This window comes from Lagopus leucura, unplaced genomic scaffold, assembly GCF_019238085.1.
Source record: "Lagopus leucura isolate 7727_CA_CO unplaced genomic scaffold, USGS_WTPT01 Super-Scaffold_73, whole genome shotgun sequence".
NCBI lineage: Eukaryota > Metazoa > Chordata > Aves > Galliformes > Phasianidae > Lagopus > Lagopus leucura.
The window spans coordinates 50988408-51009587 of NW_024962252.1; the positions used below are offsets into that span (position 1 = coordinate 50988408).

At 37.6% G+C, this 21180-nt stretch overlaps 1 protein-coding gene across 2 annotated transcripts in view; it reads left to right on the plus strand.

The window, feature by feature from the left end:
• The window catches only part of ADGRG6 (adhesion G protein-coupled receptor G6), a 111249-nt gene that overhangs the window by 33619 nt on the left and 56450 nt on the right, over nt 1-21180 (plus strand). For both annotated transcript variants that reach the window (XM_042884419.1, XM_042884411.1), the window contains exons 3-4: nt 10909-11250; nt 16861-17481. In XM_042884419.1, the coding sequence (XP_042740353.1) occupies nt 10909-11250; nt 16861-17481 (963 nt within the window). The remainder of the gene's footprint in view (nt 1-10908; nt 11251-16860; nt 17482-21180) is intronic.

Sequence of the window (21180 nt, forward strand, 5' to 3'; positions counted from 1 at the left end):
TTGTTTCCCCAGCTTTTTTCCCACTCATTTTTGCTGACATTCCTAAACAGTTTCTCAGGCAAGCATGACAATTGTTTGCATGAATGATACCCAAGAATTTATAGTTGTGTGCTTCCTCAGCTTATACAGGTTGTTACAATGAAAATAACTGAGCTTGTGAATTTACTCCAGTAGTGGATATGACCCTTTGCAGCAACTAGAGAATCAGAGTTTCTTGTTGAAGTGGAAAAACAAAAACAAAAACAAAAAAAAAACATGCTTGGTGACCATTTTGGTAAATCTCAGCCTGATCTGTGATTGTCATACGCGGTTTGAAACCATTGTATTTCACATAGTAATCCCACAAAAAAAGTCTCCCCTTTCCCACTCGATTTCTTTCCTGACCTAGTCCTCTCTTTACTAATGTGTATGTCAGCCTGCATAAGTAGTGTATTATCCTGTAGACCTACTTGTTAATACTTTTCAAACCTGTAAATATAAGCTGAACTGTCAAATATTTTCAATGCCACTCTTTGTCCCAAACTTCTGTTACTTTGAGGAAAATATCCAGCTCAGGCCAAAACTAGCAAGTCAATTCTGTTATTTTTATAAGATTATCACAGGAATGCCAATGAAAATATTCTTAAGTTACAATGGGTGTAACACAGGATTTTCACACTACCCCCTCCCTCTGGGGGAAATCCATAACTTTGTCTACAATGTGAACTCCACTCGTATGGGTCAGGACAAATTTACCCAGTCAGTGTGTTTGTTTCCACTTCAATTTTCATTGGCACAAAACCAAACAACTAAGGGGAAACAGGCAGTGCAGGGCCCCCACCCTGGCTCTGAACATATTTTCTCCTATTGTAGCTGGTTCCCTCAATTTCCCAGATCAATTAAAATCTGCTGGAGTTACTGCTGTGATAAAGTCAATTGCTATCAGGAGGTAGGATATAGTATGCTAGAATGATCAAGAGGGGTCAGAGCTTTTAGTGGCAATGATAACCCGAGAGAAATAAATACCTACAGAATTTCAGAGTGAAATGAGTTCCAGGGGCAAATGGAATATCTATAAACACAATGAATTCCTAATGATCCCTATATAGCACTATCATACCCCTTTAAGAGGATAAAAAACATCGACCTTTACTTTCCCAAGACTATGGTTACGTATTGGAGATCTGTCATGTAGCAAATCGTGTCAATACCTGAATGATTCTGTTTGAGAGGGTGCTAGTGTGGAGAAGTCTCTGAAGAGCAAATGTAGAGTCTGCACCTGGGGAGGAATAACCACATGCATCAGTACAGATTAGAGGATGACCTGACGGAGATGAGCTCTGTGAAGAAGGACCTGGGGCTCCTGGTGGACAACAGATTGGCAGTGAGCCAGCAGTGTGCCCTTGTGGCCAAGAAGGCCAGTGGTATCCTGGGGTGCATTAAAAAGGGCACAGCCACCAGGTCAAGGGAGGTGATCATTCCCCCCTGCTCTGCCCTCATGAGGCTATGTTTAGACTACTGTGTCCTGAGCTCCCCAGTTCTGAGCTCCTCAGTTCAAAAAAGACGGGAAATCCACAGGAGGCCCACAAAGATGATAAGGGGCCTGGAGCATCTCCTGTATGAGGAAAGGCTAAGTAATCTGGGTCTGTTCAGCCTGGAGAAAAGAAGACTGAGGAGGGATCTGAGAAATGCTTATAAATATCTAAAGGGAGAGGAAAGGAAAAGGATGAGTCCAGGCTCTTCTCAGTGGCACGTAGCAATAGGACAATGAGTAATGGCCTAAAACTTGAACATAAGAAGTTCCATAATAACACATAGAAGAACTTCTTTATGGTAAGGATGATGGAGCACTGGGACAGGTTGTCCAGAAAGGTTGTGGAGCCTCCTTGTATGGAGATGAATATTCAAGACTCATCTGGATGCCTACTTGCGCAATGAACCTATTATAGGGAACCTTTTTAGTAGAGGGGTTGGAATCAATGATCTGCTGAGGTCCCTTCTAACCCCTGCGATTCTGTAATTCCCAGTAACGTCTCAGCAGTATGAACAAACAAGAACCTAAAGCCAGTGTTAGGTTCCAGTCCACTGTATATATCCCTTAAAGAAAGAGTTACGAATTGCTCTGCTGCCTTTTAGAAATCTACTTACAAAAAAACAAATATTAAACGCTCTCCAAATGTAGAACCATGCTATATAGCTTTTTCACAGCTTATGTGAGTGGCTTTTTTTTCGTGAAAGGCCAGCTTGCTGCTAGTGTTTTCTGGTAAATGCTGCATGACTCAGTAATTTACTCGTTACTTCTGCTTTTCTAAACTTAACCTCAGATTTAAAAGTAAGCTTTGTTCTTCCTGATTTTTGTTGCATTATTAAGGTTACTGATATCAAGTGTATCCTGGAAGGTAACTGTGATTATTGTGCTGGAAATAGGATGTACTACTACCTGCTGCTTCTTGATTTACACTACTTCTAGCAATACCTGTTTCATTGGCTCTTACATAAGACTTATGAAATAGAACCTAGGGCTCTGCCTCTCATGGTTACATTCCCTTTCCCACACATGTGCTGGCCCAGGAGTGTACTCTGCCTCTTAGGCCAATTCAGTCAGTGTCCGGATTCTCACGGTTATGAAAACTTGGTAGCCATATTTGGCTGTAGGTTCAGAATGGTTCCTGGCCTGTGCCAGCTACCGAGCCATGCCCAGGAATGGTTTGGAGATGAACCCCCTGGATCCAGGGGCTAGTCTAAGACTTTAGCAGCACTGGCACTTATGTCCCAGAGCCTCAGACTACTCTGTGGATCTTAGCCACTGGGATGGAGCTATTGATACGTTGCTTGATCAGCTGTTTCAGATTAGTTTCAGGTACAAGCTGTGAAATCTAAAATTCCTGTAGCTATATCCGTTCTTATTAATTATTGTGTGTCTTCAGGGATTCTGAAGTATTCTAGATACTTAGCAAAATGTCTGTTGGCTTTCTGAATTTTATATTTCCTGCTTTAATGCTTTTCTGGTTGGAGTCCCGCAGGCTAATGTAACATATGAAAAAATACTGTCTTTTATCAGTTTTCCATTTACCACGTAATTTTATTAAAAACCCTATTCTTGTCTAATAAGAGAGGAAAAATATATATATTCTAATTTAATTTAAGTAAAAATTTAATTTCTAAATAATCTAGAAAGCAGGGTTAGAGCAATAGGAAGCAGGAATAATAAGTGACTTCACAAACAGCAGTTACACATTCATGTGTGCCTATAAATTAGCCTGCAAGGAAATTTTTTTCCGGTTCAACCCTTTAAAAGACATACTGCATCAGCAAAAGATGTGAGACAAGCTGATATGATTTGCCAGGATATAGAACTCTGTGTCTCCTGGCTTCCGTGGCCAAAGCCCAACTGCTGAAATATTTTGTAAGAGTACAGTCCTGCCTTTCATTGAATTATAAAAGGCTCCACCAGGGTTATATGCTATTTCCAGTCCGGAATATGGAGGCCTACAATTCTTGCTGGGTACAGGGAGTACTGTGCAGATGATGCAATGGGAACAGTGCAGAATGAGCGTCCAGGCTGGGGTTTTAATACTGAAGTACTGAAAGTAGTGTTAACTGCAAATCAACAAAAGTCACACTTGCAAACTAAGAATAAAACAGAAAAAAATATATATTTGTAATTGCATTTTTATTATATTCACAATATGCAAAAAACACTTGGTTGTGTGTGGCAGCCAAAGTAGGATAATGTAAAGGTGTACAAAGTTGTTAAGATTTTTTATTTTATTTCAATTTGGCTAATGCAGATGGTTTCACACAAAAGCTGGTAATGTTTATCTTGTTGGGGATTCTACGTATTCTACACATATTAACATAAATATTTTAGAAATGTTTTAGAGTATTATTTAAATTACACTGGGATTCATTTGTTGATAAGTTATACCACATTGCCAAGTGTTTTGTAACCAGCACTTTAATTATTCAGTAGCAGGTGAAATTTAAAGCCCCCCAAAGGTGATCTGAAGTTGATTTCTTCACACAGATATTAACCTGTGTCAAACCTACTACCGACGCCTTTGCAGAGCTGGAAGTTAATGTAATATTCTACTAGTAAAGGGTGGTGGGATGAGGTTGAACCCAGCAAAAGAAATAATGTTTTTATTTTCAAGAGGGAAAGACAGGGAATATGGCACTTTGACTTAGTGACGTTTTTAGAAAATTTGTTGCTGCGTTAGAATTAAAGCTTGTCTTTAGGAAGAAAGTAGTTTTGGAAAAAAAGAAAGAAAAAACAACAACAACAACACCCACATGTTGGAAAGAACTATTTTTGTGGCAGTTTGGGGAAAAAAAAAATATCAACCCCTTGTTCTCCCCAGATAAATTCAGTCAGCAAACTAGGAATCTAGAATATGCCCCTAGAAGGAAAAAAGAAAGACTATGAATAGTTGTGTGGACATTAGACCAGGTATAAAATGGTTCATGTTAATTAATTAAACATCTGGTTACTAACTTTTCATATGCAATGTATGCCTCAGATAGGATCTCTCTGCTTGCATGGGTGTTAGCTCATGCTGGTCCAGTTATTACACTTTTCCTTTAGAAAGAATAGAAGATAGTTAAAATTAGGGGCAATAACACGGTTTTCTTCACTGCTTGAGTCCTCACAGTGCCTCACCTGTTGCCTTGCTAAGGTGCCTACTACTGTGTAGTGATCCCCCATTCAGATGTTTTTGAGGGCAGTGTTAAGGGCTAAAGACATGACAGTGAAGGTGACCTCACCCTTGTCACATTATACATGCAGGCATGTCAAGATAAGAATCTTATTTTCCTTCCATTTATAGCAAAGAGAATCCTTATGTTTTTCTTATATTTTTCCATTTAGCCTAAATAAATAAATAAAATTTGGGTGCTTAAATAGTTAAGCTCAGTATTGTGTGCTTAATTTAAGGATTCTGATGCATGCTAATATTATCTGTTGTGAAAGTGATTTTTATTCTTGCCAGTGTAATATGGCAAAGCAAAGATCTTTTTGACAGATCAAACAGCTTCTACAGTCTGGAAGGCCAACAAAGAAGCATAAGTAAACCTCTCACTTCTCCTCATCTGTACTTCTTCAGAAAGAACTCAAACAAATTATGCATTACACAGAGAGAAGGCAGGGTAGTTTGGTGGGAAGAGACTGCAGAAGAGTGCAATGCTCGCTGCTCTGAGTAAGAATTTGTGTAGAACTTATAGGTGGCAGTAAGCATGCAGATAATTCATTTATATCAGGAGTGAATGATGTGACACATACCTGTGAGAAATTTATCCACATTTTGCATATAGATATTTATGTGCATCTACAGATTCCTTTCACATCTGAAATCATTTTTTAAATGGAAGAAACAGGCTACCATTAAGCCTTTGCTATGTGATAGCTGTTCTGGGTTCAGTGTTTGTGTCTCATATTGAAATAACACAGGTTTGTTTGTTCTGTAGCCTTTCCAGCCCACCCACATCTTGGTGGTTTGGACCTTCCCCTCACTTGTCTGCAGGTGTGTCCTCACTTACCCATCTATTTATGTCATAAATATGTTTAACCTAATGTTTGGCCGTATCTCTGTAGATCTGTTCTATTATGGCATTTTTGAAATAGGAAAAAATTTAATTGCTTATTATAAAGCAAGAATTTTTGTTGCCTAAAGCTCATTAAAATAGGTATTTTTTTATATGTTACTGTGTATGATTTTAAGTTTTCATTTCTATTTTTGACTTTCCACATACTTCTGTGTGACTACAAAGTGACACTACTTGCAATTGCTACTTTTTCAAATGTAGGCAATATGCTTAAAGAATCCGAAATGCATGAATATGTAAGTATATATATGTATATCTCTGAAGTACTAGACAGCGTAGCTAAGATTGTCTGTGGTTTAGGATTTGTCTAATTCTGTCAGCAGGGGAGATTTTATTGTTTAGTTGAATAAGACAGTATATATATATATATATATAATAAGGTAATATAAACTGTTTTGTTTTGTTTTCTGAAAATTCAGTCCCATATTTACAGATATATTTCAGGATATTTTCATATGACGTGTCTCCTCTACAGGCAGAAGTAGAGTTAAACTTTATACCAAAATCTTGCTCTTATGAATCTTTCAATGGATTTAAAAAAAAAATACTGAAAAACAGTGTTAATTCAACCCACACAGTCTATCATTGGTATCCTGTGCTACTGCCTACGCTCTGTGTAGTCATTTGCACTTCTGTCAGGTGGAAAATACTGCATAGAGGGGCCAGTTCATTGCTACAGCCAGTGGATGGAAAAAGAAAAGTCCTATTGCAAAGTGTAACTCAGTATGAAAATAAACTGTATAGTGAACGAATTATTAGAGCAGATATTTTTCCCTATAGACACCGTTTACTTCTGATCCTAACGTTCACATGCTTTGAGCTGTTAGAGCTGAACTGAGCAGTGATCCAAGCTGAATTGCTTTTGGTTTTTAAAAAAATTCTTGGCCAAACAAAATTTGTAGTCCGTCAGTTCTCCTCGGTTGACTAAGAGTAGAAGTGAAAGCATACAGAGAAGTAAAATTCAAAACTCTTGACTAAGATGTAATTGCAAAATATGATGGTGCAAAAGATGAGGTTTAGGGGGAACATTATGACTCTAGAGAGAAGTAGAGAAATACACGGAGCCAGATAAAAATATGTATGTAAGCACAGATTTTGGAGGTAAATGCAGAAGTATATTGGACGTAAAAGGTGGAAAAAAGGAAGTGTGAATGTATGGGAAGAGTTTATACAGAAAGTTTCCTTCTTTAAACCAGTGGTCAACATTATAGCTCTGTGGTTTCAGCTGTTCACAAATGGTTTGTGAAAGCCACTTCCAGATGGCATTATCTCAGTGTCCACAGATGTCTTCTCTAATTCAACTGGATGTGCCAAGGCTCTAAAAACGCAAAATCATTTGATGGGTCAAGGTGGGCTATTAATTTTGTTCCACAGGATATGGGTTTTGTGTAAGTACGTCTATATTAGTCATGTAAGTCACATTGGTCTCTTCAATTAATAACATACTGGTTCCCTTAGCCCTTTAGTTTCAGATGATTCAGGATGGTATAAGAAAAAGTTCCACAGAAATATTAACTCTTAGTAGAAATTAAAAGGTAGATATGTGAAATAGGCAACAGACTCACAGAAGAAAGGGAATGGTCCCATGGCTAGGAAAAACTGGCAGCCGTGAAAACAGGATTCTCTACCCCCCTTCACTCATAAATTCTTATTAAAGATGAAGAAATTTTTATGACCATAGTTTTCCACTGGCCACTAAGTACTCATTTTTTGATTTTCTACAGTGGACCAGACTGGCAGACTGCTCTTCCAGTTGGAGTTTAAAGTCACTGGTAGTATGCTTTGGACATATGAAATGCTGTACAAATACTAAGTAGTTAAGGAAAATCAGAACTCTTGTTTCTCAGATTGGGAACTCAAAATCCATGGAAACTTGCCATTTTTTTCCCATTATCTCTATGTCTAACTTTGTCCTTACAAAATGGGCATGATAGGAGGGAAAATTCTGCTTCTCCATTAGTGTTTGTGGGTCAAGTAACATTCGTGAAAGCTCTAAAATTCTCTAGAGGAATTTATTAATTTTACTTTTTAGTATAGTGTTCCAGTGTCATACTCGATTCTTAACTACTCATTTATTAAGTGAAGCATAAATCCTTTAGAAAAAAATAATATGATTATGAAATGAAAACTATTTCTCCAGGATATTCCCATGAAGGAAATAAATGAGATGCTGTGTGATGCTTTCAGTGTAAGAAATGTGGAAAATAAGTGTTTGATTTCCGTGCATTTGGAGGCTGTTTATTTGATGTTTTTTAGCATATTCAAGAGGGGAAAAAAAGTGAAAGTTTTTTCACTCTATAGAGTATATTTCCTGTGGTCTAGGTTGATAACAAAATATTTGATAGGCAAGTTCTGTGCAGTTAGAGTTCTTGACCAAGAAAATATACCTATATTTATTCCCATTAAAATTAATAAATTATCTCACATTGCTTGCAGAAATGCTTGTGGCATGTATTGAAACAAGTATTCAGTATCCACAGTTCAGAACTGCTCCAGGCCAATGGGATTGCAAAATATCTGTCAGCTTTGGCTGACAGCCTAGAGTTGCCACAGCAATTTTTCTCTTTAATGAGTAAAATAGGCAGTGTTTGTAGAAAAATAACTGTCTCATGAGAAGCTGTGCAAAAAGTTCCATTCAAAACCATTCTGTTTATATATAGTTTTGTTGTTTATTTTCTTTCCTTTTTACTTACTACTGTGGACATTTACATGAAAACAGGATATTTCTCCTTCAAATTGCAGTCATGGACAGAAGAGCCGCTATGCCAAAGCGAAAGATATTTTCCTCTCCAAATCTGTTTCTTCTACATATGTAAAGTGTGCAGTACTTATTTTCCTACCTCCAGTTAGGGGCTTTTTTAACTTCATTAATTTTATAAAACTAGCAAAACAGTACGGATGTAATGACATGAGAGTACGTTAGTGTAAAAAAGATTAAATGAGTTTAAAAAAAATCAGTAAAATAACATCTACATTTCTGTATTTGCAGTGACAAAAGAGATAAAAGTATTCTTACCATGTTTTCTGACATTTTTTAAAAATAGCTTAGAGATAATTGCAATCGTTCAGGAGAAAGATAAATAAGATAAATAAAAAAGAGCTGAGTCCTGTTTTGGCTGATGGTGATCAATAAAAGTAGTGAAGTCAGGCTTCTCCTAAGAAAGTCCATTCTTTTTGATGGACAAATCTACCCTTTCCAGTCTTAGGTTGAATGCAATATCCTACCAGTTTGAGAGGTGCATTAGACTACCTTTACTGACAAATACCACATTTCTTTCAGTCTTTTCGAGTTCAGCAATGTTTTATAATGCCACTAAAGTTATACTTTAGGGATACAGTGCTGAATGAGAGCGCTTTAGCACCCATATGTGATTTCATAACATAACAGCTTAGCCCTTGGCTCCAAGTCCATCTGGACATAGTTGATACATAGCAAAAGCTCTCAACTGCCCAGATAGTTCTGTGCCACTTACTTCTCTAGCAGAAATGGATAGGAGAGTGGGTACAGCATACTACCAGATCCTCAGCCACTGTAGCACTCATCCTAGAAATAATGAAGGCAGGAATATGAATTACGAATCATGGAGTCTTCCGGCTGGAGGGCTGCTTCCTCCAGAGCCAACCTCCACCTTGTAGAGGCTCACTTGCCCTGGACTAGGATACCTGTGGCTTATGACTCAGCTGCTTTTCTTGTTTCTCTTCTCTTCAGTATAGGGCTGTTCTCTGAAAACTGATACGTATCTCTGCAAAATGCTTTGTACAAAGCTGTCATCTGCTTGAACAACTGCTGAATTTATGCTAATTGCACTAATAATTAAATATTCCCTCTCTGGTTAAGAAATTGAACAGCAAGATTTCAGGACAGATGAGTGTAGTCCTCTGATTATACAGATTTGGAGAGAAGTTAGATTACACAGGCTCCAGCTTGTACTGTTCAGATAATGTTTCCAACTTCAGGAGGGAAATATTCCCAGGGGTAATTGAAAATCTTTAAGGTAATCTTTTTTTTTTTTTCTCTCAAATAAGTCTCCAACATTTCCTACATAGTCAGCCTGTATTTGACTTGAAAATCCAATTAATTACTAATCTCTTTACCTTCTAGGGGCCACAAGATACACGGCAACACTTCTGCACAATGTTGCTAGGAATTCTCCTTTCAGATGTATTCTTTTTTGGTTTTTTTTTTTGCCACATTAGTTCCCAGAGTCAGGGTCTGCTTGCTAAGGCTGAATACCGTATGAATGTGACTCATAAGGAGCCAAGCAGTGGAAAGAAACGTTGAGGGTACTTTGGAGAAGTTTGTTGTGTTTATTCCTGTTTTAGGGTTGATCCCTATGTAACTGGACAACAACTTGTTGAGCTGTTTCTAGCTTAGTCTGGTGCTTGATGAAATGTTTGGAAAGTAATTTGGTACAAATGAGCTGCTTAGTTTCTTCAGTTATCAATTCGTAGAATTCTGCTCCCACCTAGTTAACTCTGTGCTGCTTCAGCAAACTTACATATTTCAACAGCAGGCAGCTCATCTTCATAATGTCATAAAATACACTACAAGGTAACTGTAAAAAGGGCAAGAAATGCATCCCTGAGGATTAGCAGGGCCTGAAATTCTCATGAAGGAGCACAGCAAGTGTACAAAGGTGCATGAGGAAGAGGATGAGAATATTTTAAAGCCTGACTGCCACAAACTTCTCAGTGGAGCTGAGTCAGCATGGGAAGAAGCTCAGTAATGTGGTGTTGATTCAGAGGCCTGTGGCTCACTGCTCCCCTTTTGGGTGATGTGGAAAGCACTTGCCGGAAGTGTTGATGACTAACCTTGGACACTGCAGAATGCTGCTGCTGTGGCTCCTCAGCCCATCTCTTGTGCTGCTGCATTCCAGGGACATTCCACTGGGAAAAATGACGGGGCATGAAGCTGCATATTAGCAGCAGTCAGCATCTGTCCAACAGCCAAAAGATAGAAAGGATACCAGTCATCTTCTCTGAAGTTTTAGTTTAAGTATTCATTTGCATTTGAGAATTCAAAAATGTTTTTGCTTCACTGGTGTTTGCACAATGGACCAATAAGTATAGCAGATATACATAGCTTATACAAATGAATACTCAGCAGTATAACTTCTGTCCCTTTTGTGTGGGAATTCTTATGTAAAATAGTATTTTGCTGTGCTATTCCTCCAGCATTTTGCACACCAAGTATGAGGGGTTTTTTTGCCTTTCTTTCCCCCATATTTCTTCATGTTTTTCTGTATAGAAACGTACAGTCATAGAGTTGACAATTAATTTCCTGTTAAATTATCTTTCTTCCTGACCTCCTTCTGTTTTCATTGCCAGCTCATGGATGCTACAACTGTAGGACTGTGCTAACTGACCCCTCCGGAGTTTTCACTTCTCCATGCTATCCAAATGATTATCCCAACAGCCAAGCTTGTAAATGGATCATCCGAGCACCTCATGGATTCATTATACAGCTAACATTCAGTGATTTTGACATTGAAGAAGCACCGGGCTGCATTTATGACTCATTGACATTGGACAATGGGGAGAGCCCAATGAACCTTTGTGGCATCACAGCCAAGGGATTGTCATATAATTCTACTGGAAATGAAATGATTGTGTCTTTTAAAAGCGACTTCAGTATCCAAAAGAAAGGTTTTAATGCCAGCTATGTACGAAGTAAGTAAACACAAACCATTTTATCCCTTTTACAGAAAAAATATCCTGCTAGAAGTAAATTTCTTACAGGTTATTATACAGGTTATTATACAGATTAGGAATTACACTTTACAAAGGAATCATGTGCTCCTTGAGAGGGATAGGTAATGGGGAAGCTGAAGGATAATTCTACAGACTTATGTGTGTTTTTTTTAACTAATTTGCTTTTCTGCAGATGAAAGTAAATTATTTTATTCTAGGACATGTAATCTCTCTAATGCATTAGAAACACGTCTATCACACAAAGATTGTAGGCCCAGCAGTGCCCCTTTCAGACAATTCTTGTTGGGCACTTTAAAAGTGGGACATACATACGGAAATATGAAGACCATAATGAGCAGGTTCTTAGCCAAAAGAAACAAGGAGAGCCAAAACCACTGGCGTGGTGAATCACCCTACAATGGGGAGAAGTTCATGCAAAATACAGAACTTATTCAAGGTTTTTTGCAGTCTGTAACGTAAACTTTCAGGGATGAACCGTCATTGCAAAACTGATACCTGTATTCCTTGACCTTTTTTTATTTTCTTAAATATATAGCAACGATTAGATTTTAAAAATCCTAGCAAAAAAAGACACTTTTCTATCCACGCTTTTCTCCTCAGTGAAGACGACAAATGTGACTGATGTTTATTTTGCGATGTTAAGGTACTGCAAGAAGTTGTTCTTAACATAACAGTAAAGGACAGCCACATAAATGAGGACATTAGGATGGTCACTTGCTTCTTTTAATTTAAAACCATTGCCCTTGTGCCGTTACTACAAGCCCTGATAAAAAGTCTCTTCATTTTTCTTAAATGTCCCATTTATATATTTAAAGGCTGCAATGAGTTCTTCCTGAAACTTTCTCTTCTTCAGAAGTCCAGCTCCCTCATCCTTTCACTGTAGGATAGGAACTCAAGCCCTCTGATCATCTTTGTGGCCCTATTTTGGCCCCATTCCAGCTGCTCCTCATCTTTCTTGTGCTGAAGACCCCAGGTTTGGATGCAGTACTCCAGATGGGGCCTCACAAGGACAGAGTAGAGAGGTACAATCACCTTATTCTTTCTGCTGGCCACCGCTCTTTGGATGCATTCCAGGATAGCCCAGGTTGGCCTTCTGGGTTGCAAGTGCATACTGCTGGTTTATCATAGAATCACAGAATGGCTTAGGTTTGAAGGGACCTTAAAGATCATGTAAGTCTACCCTCCTAATGTGGGCAGGGCTGCCATCCACCAGATCAGGCTGCCCAGGGCCCCATCCAGTCTGGCCTCAAACACGTCCAGGGATAGGGCACCCATGACTTCAATGGGCATCCTGTTCCTGTGCCTCACTACCTTCTGAGTAAATAATTTTTTTCCTAATATCTAACCTAAATTTCCCCTTTTAGTTTAAAGCCATTCCCCTTTTTTCTACCAATGTTAGATCAGGTGCGTGCAGCTTTTCATCCCCAGGATCCCCATGTCTTTCTCCACAGGGCTGCTCTCAATCAATGCACTGCTTAGTTTGTATCCCTTGTACTGGGGACTGCCCAACTGTAGCACACTTATGTTCTGTCAGCTGGTCGTCTAGAAAGGAAATTTTCAGCCATCTCTTAAGTAACAAGCAAATCTTTTTCATTAAAAGAAATATCAAAATACTTATTGCACATATAATATTTTAAAATAATCTCCCAAATTGTAAGACAAAATTAGTTTCTCTGTTTAAAGGAGTTGTAAAATCAAGTAGATCATATAAAATGATATGTAATCAGATTATGCGACGTGATTTATTGTGTTATTCTTATTCTTTCTCTTTATTATTCTATTGCTCAATCTTAACAAATAAAATGACTTTTATTAGGAATTTAAGATGCAATATTATCCTCACATGAGGACAAGAGAAGAGGACCATGGAGGCAAACATTTTTATATCCATATCTATTGGTACTTCTGTGAAAGCAAAAATATTACCTCCATGCCAAATTGAAGAGTGCCCTATCTTCATGGATAGCACTCTTACAGTTCAATAGTCTTGGAAGATACCCTTTTATTATGAATAAGAAGGCTACCCTTCATTGTGGCTAAAGGTGTCAGTGAACTCCACCAGCAAATTACATTTAAATGTTTCACGTGTGTTAGTTTAGGTATCACTGTTAAGGCCTGCTGTTAAGCTACCTTGACGAAGGTTCCTGAATTTAGTTTCCTTACTCCAAACTGGTAACTCTCAACTTGAATTTGACTGCAGATGTTATGAAGGAGAGCTGGCTGCATGCAAATGGGACAAATTATAACATATAGGCCATGTTCTGCATGGCAACTGTTAGCCAGGAAGTGAATACAGAAAAAGAGTTTTAGTAAATGGGTGATTTCCTTTCATAGAAAATAAGTTATAAAAGCCTGTAGATGTTAGATCATCAATACACATGCTCTGAAATTACGAAACATCTGCACAGCAGATGTCCGAGCAGTACTTTCCTGCTCTTGTAGAGAATTCCCAGAGGCATGACAGCGATGCTACCTCCTCTCATTTCAGGTCACTGTTGGAGTTTCAAAGCCTCATTGTCTAACTGACATTGTTACTATTGTGAACACGATACCCAGGCAATATCGTGAATTTCTCCCAGAGAGGTTACTATATTATAGTTATGTAGCCATGTTTTCCTTCATGTCTTAGAAGCAAACCTGTAAAAATAATAAAATTAAGTTGTTTGTCCAGTTTTGTGTTTGATAAAGGAATGTAAAGGACCATTCAAAGATGCACAACAGTTTGCTATCTAGAAATTTAACTTAAAATAAAACATAGTGCATCCTTATACAAAATGTGTGCACAGCAAAATATAGGTGGGGAAAACCAAACAGTATGAGTTTGGGGAGGAAATTAGCTGTGAATAAAACAGCATTTGTGGAACAGTGTTTTCAAAACGAGTTTCGCAGAACACATCCTGCTATCCGTAACAAGCTGGCTGCCCACACAAATGCTGGTTTTCCTGGTTGTTGCCTCCTGCAACACACCAAAAGCAGATAGATGAGCTATACACTCAGCAGCAATAAATGAGTGCAGCCTATATGGTATGTGGTGTGTAGACACTGGTAAAACTCAAAAAAGCTGGTATATTTCTTCCAGTATCAATTGAAGGACAGTTAAAAGCTGTGAAGCTAGAAAATGGCAGAAAAGCAGTTTTCCCCACAAATTATTGTAAAATAGTTATTTTTGCTTGTATGTAAAGGGAAGTATGTGAGACCATGATCTGAAACCAAGTAAGGTAGGAGCTCTAAAAAGAAGCAGAAGCAGACTTCTTGTCATGACAACACTTTTGTAAATGCAGATGAGGATTTCAGAACAGTGAGCTATCTGTTGCTGGTCGCTCTGCTGCATTTCAGCTGCCAAGACTTATTTACATTTTATACAAGTAAAAAATAATATGTCCAATATAAAAGCTGTTATCTTCCTAGCAGAAACAGTTTAGCATCACCCTGAATGTAGTATAAATTCTTACATGAAAAGACCAAGAATATATGTATTCTTCCTCAGAGAATAATTATCTTCTTCAATGCTAACATCCGAAATTCATCAGTGTGATGACTGGCTGTTCAAAAGTGATTGAGAGAGAGCTCCTAATGTTGATGTCAGGATTTTTTTTTTCTCCACATGTACAGAATACTTGTCAGTTTTGTGCTTTTGCTGTATGGAAAAGTGCCAACAATTGACTCTGGGAAGCACAGCAGTGTTGAGTAGACTTGTTCACTACCAGGACAGCAGCTTTCCTTCTTCCAGTTTATTTCTTTTACACTGTTTAAATGTAACCAGGTGGTCCAAAACTCTCCTGACCATTCCAACATCAACTGAATGGTGCTCATATGAATGAGCTTTTTTCTTTCTCAAGACTTGAATCCTTACACTTCTGGAACACTTTCCATGTTACATAAAGAACTGTACAGTATAATTAAGCCACAAAAAAAAGCCCTTGTTTTCAGTGGAAAGTTGAGCACGTTTTCTATCTATAAAATTGTTACAACATATTTTTGCCCTTGGGAAAGAAGAAAAATCTATGAAGTAAATCCAGTAACTGTAAAAGCCCAGGATTTCTCTCTTCAGCCCCATTGTCCAGTTGCTGTTTTGGCACATAAAAGGGCAATGCTTTATGTTATTTTACTGTGATATATATATTGGTCAAATTCTGTCCTTATGTATGCCCAGATATGGTCGTCTGGGGCTCAGATTCATTGCCAGCTGCTGGCAAAGAGAAAGTGTAATACAGTGGATGTGTAGGATCTTTATAGCTCATCTGTTTGTTCCAGAATGTGGCATAATAATCACTCTTCTCTCACATATTTTACCCTCTCAAATGGAAAATTTTTCTTTCACTCTCAGAAGGGAGCAGGTATAATAGTTATTGTATGTAACACGGCACCATTTAAAAATCCCAAGGAAGACTAGGCATTTCATGTGGCAGTTATCTTCAGGTCTAGCAAAATCCAATTTCAGTTTCAGAATATCTAGAGTGTTAGGAAGATGTCAGACATTTCCTGGAGATATGATCTGCCATAGTACAGAAATAAAGAGCCAGAAATAAAGAAGGGCTACTGCTGTGTATCTGGTCTTGTTAACTTCAGTTCTTTTGCATGACTGATAACCTGAAATTTCTTTCTGTGGAGAAATTCACTAGAATTTTTTTTGTGCCATAAGGATCCAATAAAACTGAGTATATTGGCACTATATTTTGAAAAATAATCTTCTCCAAAGTAGACTCAGCAGAATTGTCATTAATACCTTCATGGAGAAAAATCATATGTCATTTAATACTGCGTTTCACATTTGGTAACTGCTATTTTGCCAGTGCAAGTGACAGTGCTTAAAAAATTAGAGACAAAGTACTTCTGCCCCTGCCCTTACTGCAGTGCATTGCTTTAGAAGAGGACTAGCCACTTCTAGATGCTCATGCAAAATCTGGAACACATTTACAAAAGGGGAACAGTTTGAATACAAACTGGATATGTAACTACAATGCTGAATCTGAAGATTGCTGAGGACAAAATGAGAAGATACTTAATGTTTTGTAGAAACTCATTACCAGAATTCAGGAACAAAGGGCTTCAGTTTGCCAAGAAATGTAGAGGAATTTTTCTTCTAATGCAGTATTGATATTTAAAAGAAGTAAAATCTGAACTTTGTTGGTGTAATGCAGTCATGCAGACAAGTAATCAAAATATTAGAACTTCAAAAATCATACTGTGTTTTCCAAATAACTGTTTTTCTCTATTGCCTACTACATCTTTCCTTGATTAATAAATGTTAATAAACAAATGTTTTATCAAATGAGTGTAAACTAGTAGGCAATATTTCCTAATATTGCTCTTGGTACAACTTGGGGAGTTAACTGCAGATAGTGCAGCATTCTCCACCCTGCTGAAAAGGAACTCCACATGTTTTAGGTTGAACACTCTGCCAAGCCAAATTCCCTACAGTGTGTGCTTTTGATATATTGCACTGATAAAAAAAAAATAAAATAAAATAAAAAAATAATAAAAAAACCCACTAACCGCTGCCAGTCTGCCTTTATTTTTATATGAGAATACCTTCAATTTAAATAATTTATCTCCTCTCTTTTCTAGTTGCTGTGTCTCTGAGGAATCAGAAGGTCATCATTCCCCAGGATCCTGACACTGATGCTGTATCTGTGGCAGAAACAGTCTTGGTTCCAGAGCTCAGCCAGTTCACACTATGCTTTGAAGCAACCAAGAGCGGCAGTGATGACAATGATGACTGGAAGATTTTTTCTTATACTGATGCATCATCAAAAGAATTTTTCGGCTTTGGGAAGACCACAAAAGGCCATTTTCTGTCCATCTCAGGCACACAGTGCATACTGGACAACGCATTGCCTCGAAATGTGGAGTTTTTCACAGGAACATTTGAACAGCTTTGTGTCATAGGGGATAGTTTCTCGGGCACTATTGGTGTATACGCCAAAAACATCTATCGTAATACATACTGTCCAGATATGTTTGGCAAAGTTATCCCTGGAAATGGGAGGCTTGTGCTGGGCTCTAACAGCAATGAAGTGAGCTCTCTAAATGGGGACGTTTACAACTTCCGCCTCTGGAATTTCACCATGAATGCTCAAACACTGGCCAACCTCAGCTGCGATGTGAAAGGAAACATTGTAGACTGGGAAAATGAATTCTGGAGTATTCCAACTTCAGCACTGAAGGCAGAAAACAATTTGAGTTGTGGTAAGTACGCCTTGCCAATCTTTTTTGCTTATTCTCCCTCCACACACACTTCTGCATTGTGCTGAAAATATCCTAGCAAGAAAAATGAAAGTTCCTCTGAAAGAAAAACAGGTAGGACTTGTCTTTCTTCAACTTTAGTTCAACTCTATACACAGAGGCTTTGAAAGGGCATAAAGTTGTTTCTCTATGGGAAAAGAAAAATCCCCTATGTGTTTTGAGATGCTACTTAAAATAATTTATGATTCAAAGTTCTTCCCCAGTAATTTGTTTACTGGCATTTTACCTACATGAAATGAGGATCACAGGAAAGTACCTGCAACCATCAGGTTAGCCAACCACAGTCTCCAGAGAGAAAAGAAGTGTGTTAACTAACAATTAAATAAATGTTTTTGTACCCAACTTTTGATGCTTTCATTACCTAGAAAAAGAACCTGTTAGCATTGTGCTCTTAGTGCAGGGAGACAGTAAAAACAATGGCAAAACTCTAATGCATACAAGACAGATAAATACAAAAATAAAATAAAATAAAAAATTAAATTAGTGAAAACAGATGGGAAGGAAGCATTTTAGATCAAAATCATTCATTCTTGTCATCCTGACAATATATTTTCTGCCCTTCTTTAAACTGGCAGTTACTACAGTCTTCCAGTAGATTACATTGAAAGACAAATTTTCATACTCAGTCCAAGCTATTCTCATTCTGTGGCTCAGACACTTTGTTCTTATTCATGCCTAGGTGTGATTTGTATATATGCATGTATTATTACAGCTATTTAACAATTTCCTCCAGAATTTTTAACCAGAAAAAGGAAGAATAATTGTAACTGAAAAAAATCCATGCCAGTTTGGAGCTATACATATACATACATATAAATATAATTATTACTTTTTTTTAGGAAGGAAACAAATGCTTTGATTAGTGAAAGCATCAGAGATATTTGGATGTTTTAAAATGCATAGGGTAAAATTGGAGACATGGCCAGCGATACCTTACACATGAATGTAGGATGCTATTGAATATCTACTGCTATGGAACTCCTTGTTCATGCTGTCTAAGACTCTCTATTGTAGCAAATATACATTTGTTAAAAATATATATATATATCAGAGTTAAGAATTCCAAATACTGGTTCTGAAGTATGTAAGGTCTCTTTATATCTAATGTTGTCCTCTCTACTTTAGTACTTTTTAGTTTAAATATAGTTTAAAAAGTATCACTGTCTCCTAACAGAGCACCTGTCAGCATTCTAGGAACGCTTAAAACAGTACCTGACAAAATTAAGACTTGCTAGTTTCTGTATCTATTAGCTCATGAGGGTTTAAGGTGGCCAGCATATTATATCTTACCTGCTTTAGTTTACTGAAAGCGAAATATGAAGTAGCTTGATTCACTGAGACAGCTCTCAGCATGCCACTAGGTGCCTACCAGAACAATGAAAAGGCAATCTAAACACTGGTCATGGCTGATGAAGTTGTTCTGAACATAGAAGTTGCTTTTCTGCCCATACAAACAGCAAGTAAAGATCTGAAAGAAAGTAATTTTCCCCAAAATCTTACTTTTCTTAAACTGTTATCCATGAAGGCTACAACACTTTTACTGAACTACCTACCAAGGTGTCTGTAGATACTGCAGTCTTATCTGGTTTTGACCAATGTATGGATCTTGTCCCTTTTTCTATTAACACAGTCCTGTGACATTAAGTGTCACACTATAGCTGTGCTCATAGAAACAGTACAGTTATTTTCATCCCACATCACAGCTTTATTTTGGGGGATGTCATTGTTTAAGTGGTTTCCTTACGAAAGAATGTTATTTTAGAAAATATGTATGAGCTTTCTCACATTTACAGAAGTGTAGGCCCCATTTTCCATGTTTGCTTCAAGTGTATCTCTATATAATAATTGTTGCTTCCTGTAAGTAAGCAGGGTGAAAATACTAACCAGTCTTTTTCAAGGATATTAAATTTCCCACTACTATACAGGGTTCCCTAGAACAAAGCGTGTCCTAAAAGAAAACACTGGATGCAATGCAGTTTCAGAAACTGTTATTAATCTCAGAGATGGAATTGTTAGAATTTTCTTCCCTTCATCATCTTGAATAAAAGATATCATTGTAAAACCAGCCCTTAACAGGAGGGTTGATGCGTCAGACTATCAGCCATGAATAAACCACTGACATTGGTGAGATTAACTGATTAGACTTCATTTAGCTGCAATGGAAGGATTTATGCAGAAAAGAGTTTCCTCTGAGCACCAGTAATGCTTTCCCAGGAACTGCTTGTAATAGAAAAAAACAAAAACAAAAAAAAAGAAAAAACCAGCCCCAGCATTTAGTGACGATCTTAACACATTTTGCCTGAACAGTGTTTAGATTTTTCAAGAGATACTATTTTCAATATTCTTCAGGTAAAGCTTTTACAAGTAGGCTTACGGAAGATAAAAACACCAACAAACTGTTCCCAATGATCTTTTCTTTAAATTACCTTCTCCTAGCTTATTCCTTAGACTAATGTTTTCACAGCTGTGCAATCATGGTGGGATGTTTCTGGAAGACTTGACAGAGTTCTGTTTTCATTGCTGTACCTTTGCAGGGTTTGCATTTAAAGGTATATATACACAGCCTGGGTAGCCAAACTAATTTTAAAATAAATAGTTTAGGTAGCGAGAGCACTGACACCATCAGTGCAGAGCTCAGTGTAGACAATTCAGAGTATTTAATCAACTTCTTGTAATGATTTTGGAGCCTGTAGTGGCTACACTTAGAGCAGCATGTGACCTGTTCAGTCTAAGGCTTGCTTGGCTGTATGTTCTCTTGTACCTGAGATTTCTGCATTGTGTACTTTACTTAAGTCCTTCATTCCCAAATAAAAGTTCTTGATTTTGCTGTCAAACTTAGCTAGGGTGGAATCTGTCTTCATTAGGTAGCTGAAGGATAGGTGTTTAAAGCTGAGCTAAATACACTGAGTGCTGGCTTTGAATTGAGGAGAGAAAAAGGCTGTTCTCAGTGTCAGTTCGACTCACATTAGGGTAGATGTCTCAGTTAAGTCAGAAGTTTTATGCTGTAGGAGTGCCTGTTTCCCTCCACTGACTGTAAGGAAAATCCAGCACGACGAGCAGGTACAGAAGTCTGAATTTTACACGTTTAAAGTTGGTGAGATTTATCACACGAATTTGTCTGTAGTGCAAGACTATGTCTGCTGTTCACATTACTGATAATACTGCTGCATTTATTAAGGGAGCTAATGCCAAGTATTTCTTTGTAGCCAGACCATTACAATTCTTTGGTGATCACTGAGGGAAAGTCTCATCTGGCCAGCGTTCAGCCTGATAAAAAACTTTAAAAAGCTCATCTAATATATTGACTAAATTTATTTCTCTTTAAAGGAATACAGTATTCTGGCTCAAAAATTCTTTCAAGTCTGCAGATTTTCTGCCATCTTTCAAGTCATTTTTCCCTGGTACAGAACCAAGAGAAGGTTACTCACAGCAGGTTTTGGTGTTGACTGTTTAATACTAGAAAATATATGTTGGGAAAAAAATCTCATGCAGGATATATTATGTTCACTTAGAACATTCTTCCTGAAGTTGAAAGGAAATGCACCAAGGAATTCAATTTGTCATAATGTTAATCTCTCAATCTATTAAGAAACCCCCCCAACAAAAAAAATAAAATGAACACAAGTGCACCTCTCTCCCCCC